At 46.0% G+C, this 17126-nt stretch overlaps 1 protein-coding gene across 1 annotated transcript in view; it reads left to right on the top strand.

Moving 5' to 3' along the window:
- The window catches only part of LOC311245247 (mediator of RNA polymerase II transcription subunit 13-like), a 65877-nt gene that overhangs the window by 30245 nt on the left and 18506 nt on the right, over positions 1–17126 (top strand). The window contains 15 exon segments of the mRNA XM_084335082.1: positions 520–739; positions 4130–4157; positions 4708–4829; positions 4984–5074; positions 5829–5920; positions 5922–6038; positions 7367–7566; positions 8343–8427; positions 8429–8701; positions 8703–9246; positions 10709–10876; positions 12389–12612; positions 13084–13282; positions 14702–15152; positions 16127–16343. Coding sequence (XP_084191208.1) covers positions 520–739; positions 4130–4157; positions 4708–4829; positions 4984–5074; positions 5829–5920; positions 5922–6038; positions 7367–7566; positions 8343–8427; positions 8429–8701; positions 8703–9246; positions 10709–10876; positions 12389–12612; positions 13084–13282; positions 14702–15152; positions 16127–16343 — 3031 coding nt within the window.

Below are 17126 nucleotides of genomic sequence, written 5' to 3'. Positions count from 1 at the left end.
CGGTCCGATATCAAGATGGGGCCGATATTAAAAAAATTTATTATTTTCTTTTTATCTCATCTTCTTTTTGGTCTTAAATAGTTTAAAAAATGTCAGTCATTTCTGAAAATAAGTTACAAAAGTTAAAAAAAAAAAAAAAAAAAAAAGGGGGGGGGGGAGGAATAGCTCTTTATTTGATTATCATAAAAAAGTGTTTTCTATACAGAGATATCGACATCGGTAAATATCGGTATCGGCCAGAACAGCAATATTAATATCGGTTATCGGTATCGGCCACAATTTTCACATCGGTGCATCACTAGTAAAAGCTGTTATATACCGGTAAATGCACCATTTACCATTTATTTGACTATTTATATGCATCTGTCTCGGCATCGATATATATACGTTTGCATCTCAAGGACTTTTCTCACTTTAATGGGGTTACCCACAACTGCGTGTCACTGGGAATCCACGCGGAATTGCTTTTTGAAGTGTGCCGTATAACTGAATGATTGATCGGTGTCCCCCTCCTCCCAGGTTGATGTCGGTCTCCTCGTGGCCCCTGAAGGTGTCCCAGGAGCTGGTGAACCTCTACGCCCAGCGCAGGAACAGCCTCCTGGCCTCCTCCTCCGGGGGCGACGGGGATCACAGCGAGGAGCCCGACCCGTACGCCTTCGTGGAGGGAGACGAGGAGTTCAGCTTCACGGAGAAAAAGGACAAGCCCGGGGCGGAGAGGGAGGCCGGCAGGAAACACAAGGTGGGCCGTTCCCCCAGAGCTTCAGCCCCTTTCTGTCTGTCTTGAGGCTGGTCCACATGGAAACATGGCTGCCGTCAGCTCTGTCACACACACACCTCTGCTCTGTCACACACACACCTCTGCTCTGTCACATACACACCTCAGCCAGGGTTTCCGTTAGAAAAAATTGTTGCCGGCCTCAGTGTCAAATGAGAGAAATTCCGGTCAGAGTTTATTGAGCTTAAAAACAATTGATAGGCAAAAGAATGACAACAAAACAAAAGAATGACATCATCAAGGCATGTAGATTTATAATATTTTTACTTAAAACTAGGCTACTTTTGCGTATAAAGTCATTATATTCCAAATAAAATAAGTCCCGAGACTCGTGCTGCTGCCGACTTTAAATCAAATAGGTGTCTGTGGGCAGTCGCCCGACATTAATAAACAACAGTGTTATAATCACATTTTTATGAGCTAACGAATTCCATTATATTGGACATTTGTATTAATTATATCAAGCGAAGAACTGAGAAATTTGACAGAGAGAGACGGCAACATTATCGTGGGTTTGCGTGACGACTCTCTCTCTCCACCTCCCAATGACTTATTTGCGAGAGTATGTCGATGCAGAGCAGCAGATTCAGCCGTTATTGGCTCTTTTCTGGGGACCGCACAGCAGCGCCCCCCACCCAACATTGAATTGAAAATGGCTGAATTGGAGTACTGCTGGAGTACTGCATTGTGCTGCTGCTGCTCCGGCTCTGCAGCTTCACAAAAGTTTGCACACCCAGCACTAAGCTCTCGCTGACAACGTCGTTGTAATTATTAGAAGCAACGATGAAACAAATGTAATGATTGTTTCGTTCATCGCATAGGCTATTTAATTTTAGCCTATTTTAATACAATTCAAATAATCAAATTGTGCTTAGACTCAGGGAATTATTTTCACCGGACATTAAGACCGGAGAGATTAAATATGTCGGACTTCAACAGATTTTGCCGGTCAAATACCGGTAATTACCGGCTAACGGAAACGCTGACCTCAGCTCTGTCACACACACACCTCTCAGCTCTGTCACACACACCTCTCAGCTCTGTCACACACACACCTCAGCTCTGTCACACACACACACCTCAGCTCTGTCACACACACACCTCTGCTCTGTCACACACACACCTCAGCTCTGTCACACACACACCTCAGCTCTGTCACACACACACACCTCAGCTCTGTCACACACACACCTCAGCTCTGTCGCACACACACACCTCAGCTCTGTCGCACACACACACCTCAGCTCTGTCACACACACACCTCAGCTCTGTCACATACACACCTCAGCTCTGTCACACACACACCTCAGCTCTGTCACACGCACACCTCAGCCCTGTCACACACACACACACACCTCAGCTCTGTCACACACACACACCTCAGCTCTGTCACACACACACCTCAGCCCTGTCACACACACCTCAGCTCTGTCACACACACACCTCAGCTCTGTCACATACACACCTCAGCTCTGTCGCACACACACACCTCTGCTCTGTCACACACACACCTCTGCTCTGTCACACACACACCTCAGCTCTGTCACACACACACCTCAGCTCTGTCACACACACACCTCTGCTCTGTCACACACACACCTCAGCTCTGTCACACACACACCTCAGCTCTGTCGCACACACACACCTCTGCTCTGTCACACACACACACACCTCAGCCCTGTCACACACACACCTCAGCTCTGTCACACACACACACCTCAACTCTGTCACACACACACACCTCAACTCTGTCACACACACCTCAGCTCTGTCACACACACACACACACCTCAGCCCTGTCACACACACACCTCAGCTCTGTCACACACACATACACACCTCAGCTCTGTCACATACACACCTCAGCCCTGTCACACACACACCTCAGCTCTGTCACACACACCTCAGCTCTGTGACACAAACACCTCAGCTCTGTCACACACACCTCAGCTCTGTCACATACACACCTCAGCCCTGTCACACACACCTCAGCTCTGTCACACACACACACCTCAGCTCTGTCACACACACACACCTCAGCTCTGTCACATACACACCTCAGCCCTGTCACATACACACCTCAGCCCTGTCACACACACACCTCAGCTCTGTCACACACACCTCAGCTCTGTGACACACACACCTCAGCTCTGTCACATACACACCTCAGCCCTGTCACATACACACCTCAGCCCTGTCACACACACACCTCAGCTCTGTCACACACACCTCAGCTCTGTGACACACACACACCTCAGCTCTGTCACACACACACCTCAGCCCTGTCACACAAAGCTCCACCCCACTGAGCCACCTGCTCCATTTTTGTATGCTTCAATTAAATTTTCTTTCTGCATTCGCTCGTAAATGCTCCCGATTCCCAATATATTTAGGCTTTTGATTAATTGATCTATATTTTAGTTTTTTCATCAGCAGGCTACTATAGAATAAATCTGTTCAGTAGGGAACGCAGTGCTTAGGCTATTCATCATCATTACAGGGCGCTGTCCCAACAAGAGTGCAAAATAGGCGGATTAAATGAAATGCCTCCATCTGTCATCAGGCAGGCGTGTGTGTTTTTCATGAAAGGCATATTGCACAACAAACAGGCTGGGGGTTGTAGGTCGTAGCCCTGCAGTCGCATAATCTCGCTTTCCAGTTCAATGTCACACTAACGCGCGGCTTAAACGGAGCCAATATGGACCCAAACGGGGGTCTCTAAGCTGATGTGCTGCTCACATGACCTGGCCTGTGGTCCAGCTATGCACTGATCTCTCACTATGCTCAATGTTACCCTTTTTATTTGCCAATAAGAAAGCACCAGATTTTCCATATTGCACATAAAACACGAGTATTGTTTTATTGTTTCTCTCGTTATGCGTGTCCCTTGTCCAGAGTCGACTACCTCTCAATCAGAGACGACACAATGATGTTGACACGTCCACTCTGTCCTCTTATGATTTAGCTATGATTTAGCTGCAACATTCTTCGAATTTTGCAAAAACGTGCAGGAAAATAACAATAGCATAGTAGCAAAATGACCTAATTTATAGCATTTTCTACTATTCACTACACTTCTACTTCACTTTCATTAAAAAAGGGAATTCCTTTAGGGCAAAAAGGGAAATCCTCCATATTTTTTTTGGGACTATATACAGCTGCATGTAAAATATGAATATTAATGGGATGTTTTTTTTCAGGTTAATCAAAGTGTTGTTCTTTTCCGAAAAAGGACAATAACCAGAATAGTAATGTAAATGTAGTTGACGGTGCAACATTTGCTTTGCCAGACAGACTACAATGTATGCAAACCTAGAAATATACTGATTGTTTTCTGCCTCTCTGTTTCCTCAGGGGGATGATGGAATGGGGTCGGCAGACGGTGAGAACGCTCTCCTTTTTTCCTCTCGTGAATTAGTTTGCTAAGTTATTGTTTAGAAAACAAGCTCCCTGCTATTTTAGAGAACGTGGTCATTTTATTTAGACGTCGGAATCACATGGATTATGCTCCTGCGTCACGAAATCTCTCTCTCTCTCTCTCTCTCTCTCTCTCTCTCTCTCTCTCTCTCTCTCTCTCACATAAATTGTCAGTATGAAAATCAGATGTGATCTGAATAGTAGTTTTTCTTTATTTTTCTTTATTATAATTTTTTTTTCTTGTTTAATCTGTGGATTGTTTGTTTCTCTGTATATGGTATAAATTATTATTTTGTGTAAATTATGTTGTACGCCGACCATCAAGTAATACTTGTTTAGTTTAGGAATAGGGGGCAGGTAACTAAGAATTATTCTTCTTCCTGCTCCTTTTGCCCTGCCCCATGGTATGGTATTTATGATTTTGTATGAAAGCTCTATGATTGTATTGCTTCCATGTGGCAAATAAAACTCTGAATCTCTCTCTCTCTCTCTCTTTTCTTCTTCTGTGGTTCCAGACGCCCAGGGAGCAGCGGGCAACAAGCCCACGGCCTCCACCAGCCTGATCCACGAGAACGACCTGGCCGTGTCCTTCAGCGACCTGGACAAGATCTTCAATTCGGACGAGGATGAACTAGCGGTCAGTACACATCACTCTGAGCAAAACCGCGTGCGCTTAAAAAACATGGCTTTTAGCGGGCCCTCCCCGCGGCCACGAGAAGCTCCAGTAAACGTGTTATTGTCTCTGGTTAAAAGCCTCTGTTTGACGCTCTGCCTTGTTTCTGTCCTCACAGCCGGGATCCAGGAGAGCGGGCATCGGCGCCGAGGACAAGTTTGGTTGTAAGGAAGCTAAGCCCTCCACTCTGGACCCTCTGTCTTGCATAAGTGAGAGTCGAGCGTCGCTGAATCATTCATACACGCTTGTGCCATATCCTCTCCCGCAAGGGGTACTAACCCCGCTCCTCTTCCGCCCTATTCTCTTTTTATCTCCCTCCCTCTCTTTCTCTCTCTCTACTGTATATCCCCATCTCTCTCTTTCTTTCTCTCTCGACTATCTCCTCTCTTTCTACTGTATCTCCATCTTTCGTTTTCTCTACTGTATCTCTCTCCCCTCTCCTTTCTACTGTATCTCTCTTTCTACTGTATCTCTCTTTCTACTGTATCTCCTTCTCTCTTTCTACTGTATCTCCATCTTTTGTTTTCTCTACTGTATCTCTCCCCTCTCCTTTCTACTGTATCTCTCTTTCTACTGTATCTCTCTTTCTACTGTATCTCCTTCTCTCTTTCTACTGTATCTCCTCTCTCTACTATATCTCCTCTACTGTATCTCTCTTTCTACTATATCTCCTTCTCTCTATTTCTACTGTATCTCTTTCTACTGTATCTCCTTCCTTCCCTCTCCATCTCCCCCCTCTGTCTCTCTCTCTCCCCCCCCTCTCTCTCCCCCCCCCCTCTCTCTCTCTATCTCCCCCCCTCCTCTCCTCTCCCTCTCTCCCCCCCCCCCCTCTCTCTCTCCCTCTCTCCCTCCCCCCCCCTCCCCCCTCTCTCTCTCTCCCCCCTCTCTCTCCTCCCCCCCCCCCCCCCCTCTCCCTCTCTCCCCTCTCCCCCCCTCTCTCTCCCCCCCCCTCTCTCTCTCCAGGCTCGGCTGACCTTGCGCAGATGTTCCCCACCCCTCCCTCCCTGGAGCAGCACATCATGGGCTTCTCTCCCATGAACCCTGGGGGTAAGGAGTTTTGGTGGCCTGGAGTCCGGGGCGGGTCACACCCTGCTGGACGGCAGCCAGCTCTGCAGCCACTACAAGATGGAGGTGGAGGAGGGCTTCTGCAGCCCCAAGCCCCAAGAGATCAAGGTACGGTCCGCACGTCCGCTCTGCAACCTGCCGTCGCAAACGTTTTACAGACGCATGATGGCATGTTTTGTTAATTGTTATTATTATCGTTGTTTTTTAATCTAGTCCTAAGCTTCTGATACCAATCCAATCCCTTACTATTGCAAACAGTATAGACCCCAAACAGTATTTGACCCTTAGTCTGGCTCACTGGACAAAATGGTTTGCGTTATATAATCCATAGATCTAACATGTGCCAAAAAATTAAAGGCGGTTTGCTTTGATTTCTGACATAACACACTTGGTAACCGATTTTAGTATTTGAGAGTATTTCACACAATTAGGGATGGGCATCCGATTTTCCGAGTTTAAATAAAGGTTTGAAATTAAATGATCTTTTGTCAGTATTAATGTTATTTGTGACTGAAGTAATGGCATCTCGTAGTGCTGAATGACGTTTGTGAGAACGTTGGTACTGTGAACCGTCCTGATGTTATAGTTCTAGTGGTCAGTAGGCCTATCCATTCTGACACCAGAGACGCACCGGACGCCGAAGCGCCACCGGTTTCTTATAGGCACCCTTGATGACTAGCGATGATTATAGAATATTCGAATAGTCGTTCAATTATATGAAGAAAAAAATATGTATTTGTCTATGCAAATATATTTTTGTCTAAATTAAAAATATATATAACTTTTTAAATTGTATTGCTATATTGACATTACTAATGGTTCAACGCATGGCGGGCAAAAACGGCGTAAGTCGTTCTTGGCGACCAATGTGTAGCTGGGAGACCAGGAAATAAGGTGAAGAAAGAGATACTAGAGGTGTTGCATGGTAGCAAGTCAAATAGTTCCCATTGACAATTTAGTGAGACACACACAATACCCCATTTATAGCCCTGCGGTGTTCCAATATCCTACCCCTGTATGGGTGCATCCACACAGCTAAACTACACAGCTAAACTCTGTCCTTTGCCCCCACGATGGTGGAATGAACTACCTACCCACCACAGTTAGGACAGCCGAAAACCCGTCCAATCTTTCGCCGTCGACTAAAGACTCACTTCTTCAACCATTATCTGAAATACCGGTACTTTTTTTGCTTTTTAATTTTTTTTTTTTAATCTAACCCCAACTACCGGTAACCTTACTGTCATGCACTTGTCCTAATAAACTAACTACACTGTAGCACTCAACACTTTGATGAACATTGTTACTCAGCTGATAGAGTGCCCTCCCTGATGACTTGTCGTACAGAACTTGTAAGTCGCTTTGGATAAAAGCGTCGGCTAAATGACTAAATGTAAATGTAAACTAACGTCCACATTTTATCCCTCCACCTTCAGGACTTCTCCTTCGTGTACAAGCCGCAGGCCAGTCAGCCGTTCACGGGCTGCACCATGTACGCCCCTCTGAAGGCCCTGCCCAGCCAGTGCATGATGCCCATCAAGCTGCCGGAGGAGTGCGTCTACACGTCCAGCTGGACCATGGGCAAGATGGAGCTCATACCCCCAGTGCCTGCCATGGGTCTGCTCACCAAAGACGGGTAAACAAAACAGGGCTTTGTTGTCATAGGTCAGATCGAGTCTTTCTTGTTTTTCTCTCTCTTTCTACTAGATAATCCATCTCTCTCTACTGTCTTCTCTCTCTTTCTACTTATATAATCCATCTCTCTCTACTGTCTTCTCTCTTTCTACTATATATAATCCATCTCTCTCTACTGTCTTCTCTCTCTTTCTACTATATATCCATCTCTCTCTCTCTCTCTCTCTACTGTATCTATCGTTCTCTCTTTCTATATATCTGTCTCTCTCTACTGTATCTCTTTCTTTCTACTGTATCTTTCTTTCTCTCTATCTACTATATCTTCATCTCTCTTTCTCTTGTATCTTTCTTTCTCTCCTTTCTTTCTCTCTACTATATCCCCATCTCTCTTTCTAGTGCATCTCTCTTCTCTTTCTTTCTGTTTCTTTCTCTCTCCTTTCTTTCTACTATATCTCCCTTTCTACTGTATCTTTCTCTTTCTACTGTATCTTTCTTTCTCTCCTTTCTTTCCCTCTACTATATCTCCATCTCTCTTTCTAGTGTATCTCTCTTTTCTTTCTTTGTTTCTTTCTTTCCCTCTTTCTTTCTCTCTCCTTTCTTTCTCTCTTTCTACTATATCTCCCTATCTACTGTATCTCTTTCTTTCTTTCCCTCTTTCTTTCTCTCCCTCTCCTTTCTACTGTATCCCTCTTTCTACTGTATTTATTTCCTCTCTCTCTCACGGTCCGTATGATTTGACCCTGGTCTAACCCCCCCCCCCCCTCCTCTCTGCCTCAGTAACATCCCCAGCGTGGAGCCCGACTACCAGAGCTACACGCCGCAGACCCACACGCCCTTCATGTCCAACAGCGCGCCCCCCAGCAAACAGCGGCAACACGGGCATCCTCCCGTCGCCGGCCACGCCGCGCTTCTCCGTCCCCACGCCGCGCACAGCCCCGTACCCCCGCGCACCCCCCGCGGAGGCCCCCGCCAGCGTCCAGGGCTCGCTGAACAAGTACGACAACTCGGACCTCTACTCGCCCGCCTCCACGCCCTCCACCTGCCGGCCGCTGAGCTCGGTGGAGCCGGCGACGGTGCCCTCCATCCCCGAGGCGCACAGCCTCTACGTCACGCTGATCCTGTCGGAGTCGGTGATGAAACCTCTTCAAGGACTGCAACTTCGACAGCTGCTGCGTGTGCGTGTGCAACATGAACATCCGCGGCGCCGACGTGGGCGTCTACCTCAACGACCAGGGCGAGGCGCAGTACCCGTGCACGTGCGGCTTCAGCGCCGTGGCCAACCGCCGCTTCGGCCAGTCGGCGGGCCTCTTCCTGGAGGACGAGCTGGACGTGGTGGGCCGCGGCTCGGACTCCGGGCGCGACACGGAGCGGCAGTTCGAGGAGCTGCGCGCGTCGTCGCCGCACCGGGCCGGGGGGCCCCGGGAGAGGCCCCCCGACGAGCTCATCCTGCTGCTGCAGGACCAGTGCACCAACCCGTTCGCGCCCATGGCGGGCGTGGACTACCCCAAGCCCGTGGGGCCGGCGCCGCGCTCCTTCCTGCGCGTGGAGGAGCGCGACTGCCACAACGACTGCTACATGGCGCTGGAGCACGGCCGGCAGTTCATGGACAACATGTCGGGCGGCAAGGTGGACGAGGCGCTGGTGAAGAGCACCTGTCTGCACCACTGGCCCAAGCGCAAGTGTGAGTGGTTGCATTGTCCAAACCGTTGACGCCGAGATAATAATGATGCACTTTATTTGTATAGAATTAGGGATGTCCGACATTATCGGCCGATATTGGCATAAAATGTGATATCGGAAAGTATCGGTTTAAATGATTATTATTATTTTTTTATATATATATATATATATATATATTTTTTTTTTTTTTACATTTATTTAACCTTTATTTACCCAGGCAAGCAAGTAAGAACTAATTATTATTTTATTTATTGTCAAAGTATGCAGAATGTTGTGTTAATTACACGACAAGAGATATGTAATGTTAATTACCTGAAATTATTCCGTTTTTTGGGGGGGGGGGGGTGAATGAATAGAAATACTTTTATTATTATCCAGAGGGAAATTTGACACTGCAAAAATCGCTCAACGTTAAACATTTAGACGGGTCACGAATAAGAATAGCAAAACAAATCAAATTGCCTAAGAATAGAATAAAATATACAGTAAATAAATACAGTAAAAATATACTGACGTCTACAGTAGGTAGGTAGCACCGTTCATACAAGAATTGCAGCTCACAAAAGTGCTTCACGGCAGCGAAAAAAAGACAGGCGTACAAAATGGGCATAAAAGGAGCACAAAGTGTAGACGTAAAACAAGTATAAAATAGATGGCAGCAAAACGGGCAAAGTCGAGGAACACCAAGTGTAGAGATAAAACAAGTATAAAATAGATGGCAGCAAAACTTGTTTGTCCTTCGTGAGGTTGACTACTTTCCCTCCGTTTCCCTCTGGGTGCGACAGTGGCTCGGGAGGTAAAGAGCAGGTCGTCTGGTACTAGTACCCGGAAGGTTCCCGGTTCGATTCCCGCTCTTCCCCAGCCCCCCGAGCAGCAAAACACTTAAACCCCTAACTGCTCCCGATGAGCAGGTCGGCACCATGCATGGTCGCCTGTGAATGAATGAAAACTTTATTTAACAGATTGCAGAATGGGTACAATACAGTACGGCTCAATACACACAATTGTTAAGGGGATGCAGACCAGAGAAAGACTTTTGTCTTGTTTACATCAGGGTCCCCCATTTTCAATTCATAGTGACATTTATGACATACACAGCATACATGACATTTATGGCATAGGGACATACATGGCATACAGGTATTTAGTACTGTTACATTTGTGACATATACGATATATGCAAATATACAGTACTGTTACCCATAGATCCTGACAGAGTATATACATATGATGGGGAGGAGACTGTACATTAGGAGGGGGTGGGTGGGTGGGGAGAGAATATATACATGCGGTGGGGAGGAGACTGTCTATTAGGAGGGGGTGGGGGGGGGTTTGGACATGTGAACAGGTGAATGTGAGGAACAGAAATTGTAAAAGCACCTTGGATAAAAGATGCTATATATAAAAATGCACCATTTACCGTTTTTACCGTTAGATTTACCGTGTCCTCTTTTCTCCCGAAGCGGCAGACGTGAACAAGCTGTTCTCTCAGGACGTCCTGCGGGTGCTGCTGTCCCTCCAGCCCGTGCTGCAGGACGCCATCCAGAAGAAGAGGAGCGTGCGCTCCTGGGGCGTTCAGGGGCCCCTCACCTGGCAGCAGTTCCACAAGATGGCCGGCAGGGGATCCTACGGTAAACGCAGCCAGCAGTTACACACCTGATTATGTATCGATGTAGTTGGCTGTTAAATTAGCCGTGTGTGAACAAATGTGTGGGCATATAGGGAGGTGTTAGTGTTAGTCTGACGTCACTTTGGACCGCCTGCGAGGTCCACCCCGTATATAGGGATTTATCATTGGGGAGAAGGGAAATGGATTATCGGCTATTGTAACAATTCTGCCTCATGGAACATTGAAAAGCTTTCCATTTTTTGCACAAAATGAGTTCCCTTCTATCGCTAACATTATTGTTTAAGCATTTTTGATTGAAATAAAATTCAACGATTTCCCCCCCCCCTCCCCCGATTAATTGTGAATATTTTCATGTTGAGCTATATATTGTGGATGAATACGCACAGAAAGGTACACCATGCAAATGTTCGTGCTTTATTCGTTTTAAACGAGACGATTTAGAAATGGGCAATGGGGGAAATACGTTGCGATTGTATTATGTCTGTGTGTGTATATTTGTCCTGTTTACCTGTAATGTCATGAAGTATTATGTTGCACTGAACAAAACGGATCTCCCTAATAGAAACAAAAACGGTTACGGGGCTGTCTTTGCGGCGTATCTCTCTCTCTCTTGTTGTGTCCTGTCCTGTGACGGGGAAAGAAGAAGAAAAAAAAGCTTGTAAGTCTGCCCGCTAAAATAACAAGACGATCCGTTTTAATACTCCTCCTGCCATTGCCCTTGACCATGGTACTGCACAACTGGAGAGTTGTTCCCTGGGCACCGCACTGTGTGGCAGCAGCCCACTGCTCCTAAATGTGACCGGGCCCAGCAGTAAGAGACTCGTGTCTGGAAGTCTGATTGCGATGAAATTATTGTAATGGCTTTTTTTTGGGGTGGTGGGGGGGGGGTGTTCTCCATATGATCACAGTTTGAATGTTTAAGAACATATTTACACATATTTACTGTAACAGCTAACGGTTATCTCTAAATAGTAAAAACTTTTGTTTAAAAAAAGGCAGGTGGAAAACTTTATCAGAGTTGGGCTCGTCGGTTTTTCTCTTGATTGTTTATTTTTAGTGGCCAATGCGCTGTGACCTACCCGCGACCCCACTTAGGGTCGCGACCCGTAGTTTGATCGTAAAAACCTTTGTTTAAAAAAAGGCAGTTTGTGACGCCTACCCGACTGCCAAGGTGTTAAAAATTCAGCCAAACTTTAGATGGGATTTCCTCTGTTTTTCTCTGCTCCGAGTCTTGAGGTTAAACTAGATTCAAAATAAACATATTTTCTTCAAATAATACCTTCAACATTTTCAATGTATGACGCATCATTTAAAAGCTTACATTCTGTACTTTCATAATCTGTAAAGATCTGAACAGTTACAGAGGGATACTTGTGCCACAAACGCCTGGGCTCGGTCGCAAATAGTTAGGATGGGTCAAAAATGCATCAAGGGCATTAATAAAGGTTTAACTTAAACTTTAGGCGATGAGAACCGGGGCTAAACCTCTGTCGTGTGTGTGTGTGTGTCCCAGGCACAGACGAGTCCCCGGAGCCCCTGCCCATCCCCACCTTCCTGGTGGGCTACGAGTACGACTTCGTGGTGCTGTCGCCCTTCGGCCTGCCCTACTGGGAGAAGCTGCTGCTGGACCCCTTCGGCTCGCAGCGGGACGTGGGCTACGTGGTCGTCTGCCCCGAGAACGAGGCCGTGCTCCGCGGAGCCAAGACCTTCTTCAAGGACCTGACGGCCGTGTACGAGGTGAGGCTCGTCCAACGATCGCTTCCGCCCCCCACACACAGCCTCATTAAAATTTACGCTGTAATATGTTGTAACGTTTATGTTGTTTTACCTCCACATAGTCATTTTACATATCTGTAGATACTATATCTATATCTGTACATATCGATGACCGAAACGCAAAAATGTGAAAATGTTACTTTTTTGAGAGAAAAAAAGAAAGAAAAATAAATTCTTTTTGCAGATAGAAGATTTTGTGTTTGAGCCATTGATATCATACTCTTACTAGTTACGCTGCTCGACAGTATGACTACTACCATACTGTCTAATTACACCTGTATCACTGTACATATTAATACTACAACTCTGTACATACATCTGATTAGCACTACACTCAGTAGTACTAACTGTAGCACTTGGATGCTAGTTTTTGTTGTACTGTACTTGTGCCGTATGATGACGATACATTTGAATCTTAATCTAATCCAACAGGGATGCCAACTAGGTCAGCACAAGCCCATCTGTAAGACGCACGCGGAGGGCATTGTGAAGGTGGGCGCGGCGGCGGGGGGCCGGGGCGTGGCCGAGCAGCCCCTCAGCGACTGGTTCCTCAGGATGATCTCCAGGGACGGGAACAGCGAGGCCTTCAACAAGCTCAAGCTCTTTGCTCAAGTTTGCCGTCACGACCTGGGTAACACATCTTTATTCGATGACTCTGTGTAACATTAACCCATCCATCTACATTAACACTTTGATTGCCTAAGGCTAAATTCATGATATACCATCCGTTGCCAGCTCTATTTAACATGGATAAGTTCCCCTTCTTTGCAGAGCTATAACTTTTTAAATTCTATTGCTAGATTGCCATTATTAGGGCCCATTCAAGGTCCTATATGTATTGTTCATTGTGTAGCAACGTTAAACTTTTTCATTCACATATTCATAGTAAAATATGGTCTAAAGTATAAGTATGTTTTCATCTTTCTGCAGCTTTCTCCAGAACGTGATTTATAGCCCCAAATGCATTATATTGATGATGAAATACAGTTTGGTAGGAATCTGTGCGAGATCAAAAATTTCAATTGGACGTACTTCTAGAAGTTTCTACGTATCATCTGATGATGACCGGATGGGCGGGGGATCGTTTATAATTCCGTGGGCAGCGTTATATCATTCATCTAGTGTGGGTGATATGATCATCAGAGCAGTTTATATCGAACACGTTCAAAAATAACGCTGAATCTTACCGTATCTTCCTCGCGCCGTTGGGCGATGAGCGTGGAACAGACATTTTCCTATTATGGGATATAGAAATATCGGGTCCATTTCCAGCTTGTATAATAGTATATACGTCCAAATCATGTTGTTTATCGAGTTATTCGCAACGGATCGCTATGTATTGTGACGAGCTAGAGTGCCGGAACCTATAGCGAGTGCCCGGAAGTAATATGGGTGAATAGCACATCGACCAAGTAACATCCTCTTTGGCGATTGCGCCGATCGGCCACCAGATGGCGCTCTTGAGCCGCTAGAGGGTTCTGTGGGGCTTTTTGGTGGGTCTCAGGCCAGCGGATGGGAAATATGAATCCGATCACAGATTTTTGAAATATTGATATCAAAGACGAGTTACGGCGTCTTCGGCAACTTGAGCATGGCGGGGAAGGACGCCTAAAAGCGTCTTCCGGCAATCAAAGTGTTAACTGCACACACTCACTTTAAACAAACACTCACTTTAAACACGTTTAACACTACACCATATTTTATCTATTTATTACAAAAAAGGTTTCCACTACATCCATACCAAATTACCTTTGCATTTTTGTTCCTCATTGTCTGCATTTTTACTTCATTGTACTTTAGGTTGTACTTTTAGTTTGTATATTTGTATAGTGTTTGGACTTTATTCTTTTAACTTTTTTTATTTTACTGTATGAAGCACATTCTCAGGGGGCTCGTACAGAACCAAGCATTTCACTGTAATGTACTTTATACGTGACAAATAAAACAAAACTTGAACTTTAACTACTTCAAGTAAGTACCCAAAAGGCTTATTCAGGTGAAATTGTTTCTAGTATCAAGAGATTAATCTTTCCACCTCTCCTCTCCTCAGCTCCCTACCTGTCCAGCCAGTCCCTGGACGCCTCCCTGTTGTCCCAGCGCAGCCCCACGCCGGTGGTCTCCTCCTCCTCCTCCTCCCAGACCTCCAGCACCTCCTCAGGACCCCAGAGCACCAACACTACCAGCACCAGCACTGCCCAGCCTGCCCAGGCCAACAGCACGCCTCCCTCCTCCACCTCCTCCAACACCACCGCCGCCTCCACCACCACCACCTCAGGCTCCCAGATCGTGGGAGGCATCGCCTCAGCTAAGCCCAGCTCCTACACCCCCTTTGGGACGGCAGGGCTACAGAGCGGAGTCCCCTCCACTCAGAACGGGCCCCAGGCGAACCCCCAGGGAACGGGGGAAAACGGCCCCTCTGCCAACCAGCCTCAGGCCCCCGTCGAAGCCCCGGAGAGGTCAGTTGGTGGAGCCGGGGAAGGTGTTTCTTCACTGATCGAGAGGTCAGTTGGTGGTGATGTGGCTAGATAGGATGGTTAATAATCAGTTAAAAACGTCCCCAAAGTTGTTGTGGCTTTTATACAGCGGTTTACCAACACACACACGTGCTACCTGAAGAGCTTTGTTTTCATTTCAAACCTTTATTTAAACTCGAAAGGCAACTGAGGTTTTCCCTCATTTACCGTTACGTCGAGTCGCATCGTTTAATGTAATAAAGATTGAAATCCAGGGGAAATCTAGACTGATGTTGGCCAGCTCCACAGTTAACAATGAGTCTTTTTACATAGCAACCAGCTAGCTAGCTGTGCTTTATGGGTAATTATCAGCGTGGCTTGAGCTCCTGTTCTACCCCCCCAACCATTGTATAACGCTGTGTAGCTTATGAGATGGGAATGATTAGTGTGAATATCTGACACTTGCACTGGGTGTACACTAGGGGTGGGAATCACGACACTTCAAGTCATGATACGATGGGTATTGCGATTTAGAAGATATTGCGATATGCTGAGTATTATGATCGTGTATATATATATATATATATATTTTTTTTTACTTCCATTTAATTTCAAACCTTTTATTTAAACTCTGAGGTTTCCTTCATTCACAGTCACATCGAGTGTACACGAGGCACAAATAAAGGCATGTAAAATCACACGGCATATAAAATCATAACAATAAGACAACTAGGCGAGGCAAAAGTAAGGATAACCAATTAAAATACGTACAACTTGATTGACAAAGGTTGGAGATCAAGATTTTAAACTGCAACAGAGGGGAGAATCTCAAGCTTTAAGGACCGTTGGAGTTCATTCCATGAGCTAGAGGGGCATCGGCAGAAAAGAACGTTTTATTAAAAAAGAAAATTAAGATCTATACTTTTCGTCACGCAAAATATCGCGATGCTATGCTGTGTGTGTATTTTCTCTTTCTCCCCCACCCCCGCTCAACAAGTCCCCTCTCTCTCGTCTCCTCGCAGCACAATGGACAGGGACAAGGTGGGCAAGCCGACGGACGGGGAGTCCCACGCCGTGTCCTTCCCGCCTGCCATCGTGGTTTACATCGTAGACCCCTTCAGCTACGAGGACGCGGACCGAGAGGCCACCTCCAGCATCTACACCCTGGGCCTGCTGCACTGCTACCTGGAGATGCTCCACTTCCTGCCTCCTCAGATCAGGAACGCTGTCTCTGTGCAGGTGAGGCTCGGTGTTCAGATATGGGTCTGCTGTTCACAGGGGTTCGCACAAGGTCCTTGAAGTGCTTAAAGTGCTTGATTTTTGACCAAAAAAGGCGACGCCTGGAATTCCTTTTTTTTTGTTCATCCATGATCAAATTGTTCTGAATCAAGAAATTGAAATCTTTCTTATTTAAAGTCTTAACTAATTGTCGGAAATTGGTTTTAAGTCATAAATATTGGATCAGATTTTTTTTTAATATATAAAAACAGCATTTACAAGTGAATTGTATCCTTTTTAAATGCCCTTTTAAAATGAAAAAGAGTGTAGAAAAGTACTTGAAAGTCCTTGAATCATTCATTTTGCAATGTCTGGGAACCCTGTGTTCATAAACGATCACTGTTGCTGGCAGGAGGCTCAGTGTTCTGGTGTTTATAAACGATCACTGTTGCTGGCACGAGGCTCCGTGTTCTGGTGTTCATAAACTATCACTATTGCTGGCACGAGGCTCCGTGTTCTGGTGTTTATAAACGATCACTGTTGCTGGCACGAGGCTCCGTGTTCTGGTGTTTATAAACTATCACTGTTGCTGGCAGGAGGCTCAGTGTTCTGGTGTTTATAAACTATCACTGTTGCTGGCAGGAGGCTCCGTGTTCTGGTGTTTATAAACTATCACTGTTGCTGGTACCAGGCTCAGTGTTAAGACTCGTCCGACTTTCAGAAAAGTTGTCTCTGCAAAACTATTATTATTGCAGGTACAAGGCTCGGTATTAAGACTGGTTTGACTTTCAGAAATGCTGTCTC

The sequence above is a fragment of the Notolepis coatsorum genome (genome assembly GCF_963971535.1).
Source record: "Notolepis coatsorum genome assembly, chromosome: 1".
Classification (NCBI taxonomy): Eukaryota; Metazoa; Chordata; class Actinopteri; order Aulopiformes; family Paralepididae; genus Notolepis; species Notolepis coatsorum.
This window is presented reverse-complemented; position numbering and strand designations above follow the sequence as displayed.